Source organism: Penicilliopsis zonata, assembly GCF_001890105.1.
Source record: "Penicilliopsis zonata CBS 506.65 unplaced genomic scaffold ASPZOscaffold_54, whole genome shotgun sequence".
Taxonomy (NCBI): domain Eukaryota; kingdom Fungi; phylum Ascomycota; class Eurotiomycetes; order Eurotiales; family Aspergillaceae; genus Penicilliopsis; species Penicilliopsis zonata.
Genome location: NW_019208955.1, coordinates 5,927 through 7,983, shown reverse-complemented (window position 1 = coordinate 7,983; position 2,057 = coordinate 5,927). Strand labels below are relative to the sequence as shown.

Below are 2,057 nucleotides of genomic sequence, written 5' to 3'. Positions count from 1 at the left end.
TTAACTTAAAGCTGGCTAAGCTTAAGGAACTAGAGGCTAAAGAGGAATCTATAAAGCTAATAAAAGACTTAGCCTAGAGAAAGTCTCCTCTCTAGATAAAGTAGAAGTAGATATAGGAGAATTAGATCTATTTAAATTAATTAGTAGATAACCCTTTACTATAACTAGTCAGTTATTATATAATAGATATAGTATACTAATTACTATATTAGTAGATATAGGAGTGAGAGGAAGTATTTTTATTAATATATAAAGAATAAAGGATGCAGCTTAGTTCTTTAATATCCTCTTATATCCCTTATTAAAACTAGTGGGCATTAAAGGATTTAACAGCTGGCCTAGGACCCTAATCACTTATATTATTATCTTACATCTATAGGTAGATAAATAATAATTTTTAAATAAACTAATGCTTATCACTAACTTAGGGCATTATAATATTATTATTAGTAAGACCTAGATAGTAAAATAAGACGCCTAATTAGACTATTAGAATAACTGGCTTATATAGCTAAAATAGAGCCTAACACTAAATAAAGAACTTTAAGAGAAATAGTCTATAATATTACTTAAAATAATATTATAGTAAAAGAGTGAATTAATAGTAGAAAAGGAATTTTAAGAGGACACGATTTATTATAATAAGAAGCTAATAATAAAGATAAGAGTAGAATAATATTAATAAAGGAATTAGACTTATTACTAACTACCCTAGATAAAGGCTATCTACTATTATAATAATCTAGTTAAGATAAAGTAGGAGCTAAAGAAAAGTGTCATTAATAAAAAGGATTAAGTCCTAGAAAGGAAGGACTCCCTAAGATATAATAACCTAATAATAATTAATATTACTATTATTAGGGCACTGGCGTTCTATTAGTATATAAAGAAGAAGGATTTAGAGATCTTTATCACTAGCCTAATAAAGATTAAGTAAATTATTAAGGAAAAATAATAGGATTAATAGAACTCCTAGACCTAGGGAGTAGTACTTACTAATATAAAATAATTAGATAAGAACCTATCCTAACTTATTTTAAAGGAGTATTATAATTTCTTAAATATCTTTTCTAAAAAGAAGTTAGACGACCTGCCACCCTATTAGAAAAGATATAATTATAAGATCTAATTAGAACTTAATATATCTATAGAGGAGGCCATCAGATATAGTCCCTTATATAAGTAATCCCTTAAGGAATTAAAGGCGGCCTACTAATATATAATAGAAAATCTAAGTAAAGAATTTATTAGCTATACTAATTTACCTTATGCCTCACCTATCCTAATAATAAGAAAGATAGATAGAGGTTTATAGTTCTATATAGATTATTAGAAGCTAAATTTAATTATAAAGAAGGATAGATATCCCTTACTCCTAATTAATAAACTACTTAAGTAACTAAATAGAGCTTAAGTATTTATAAAGCTTAATATATAATAAGGATTTTATTATATATATCTAGATCTAGAGGCTAAAGATCTAACTACTTTTAGAACTTACTATAGCATTTTTAAGTATAAGATTATATCTTTTAGGTTAATAAATAGTCCTGCCACCTTCTAGTAATTTATTAATAGTATATTTATAGACTGTTTAGATAAGTTTATAATAATATATATAAATAATCTACTTATCTATAGTAAAAATAAGGCTAAATACTAAGAATATATTAAAGAGGTTCTAAAATGCCTATAAGAGGCAGGATTATAAGTAAGTATTAAAAAATATAAGTTTAATATTTAAAGAACCAAGTATTTAGGATTTATTATTATTACCTAAGGGATTAAAGTAGACCCTGCAAAAACTAATATGATCTGCAACTAGAATTATCTAATAATAGTGAGATCTATATAATTATTCCTTAGGTTCTATAACTTCTATTAGAGGTTTATTAGGAACTATAGCTATATAGCATAACTATTAATAGCCCTAACTAAGAAAGACCTTCTATTTAACTAGAATAAGGACTATAAATAGGCATTTAAGGAGCTAAAATAATGACTAATAGAGGTACCTATTCTAGACTACTATAATCTAAAGCTCCCTATTAGAATTA

The 2,057-nt window shown here is 25.5% G+C and overlaps 1 protein-coding gene across 1 annotated transcript; it reads left to right on the top strand.

Annotated features, from left to right (window-relative positions):
* Positions 1-1,441: 1,441 nt before the first annotated feature.
* Positions 1,442-1,663, top strand: ASPZODRAFT_35412 (hypothetical protein; the record flags this gene model as incomplete). The annotated part of the gene is given in 2 exon segments (XM_022728267.1): positions 1,442-1,563; positions 1,579-1,663. Coding segments are annotated over 2 exon segments (207 nt in total), but the record flags the coding sequence as incomplete, so codon positions are not given.
* Between the last annotated feature and the right edge of the window lie 394 nt (positions 1,664-2,057).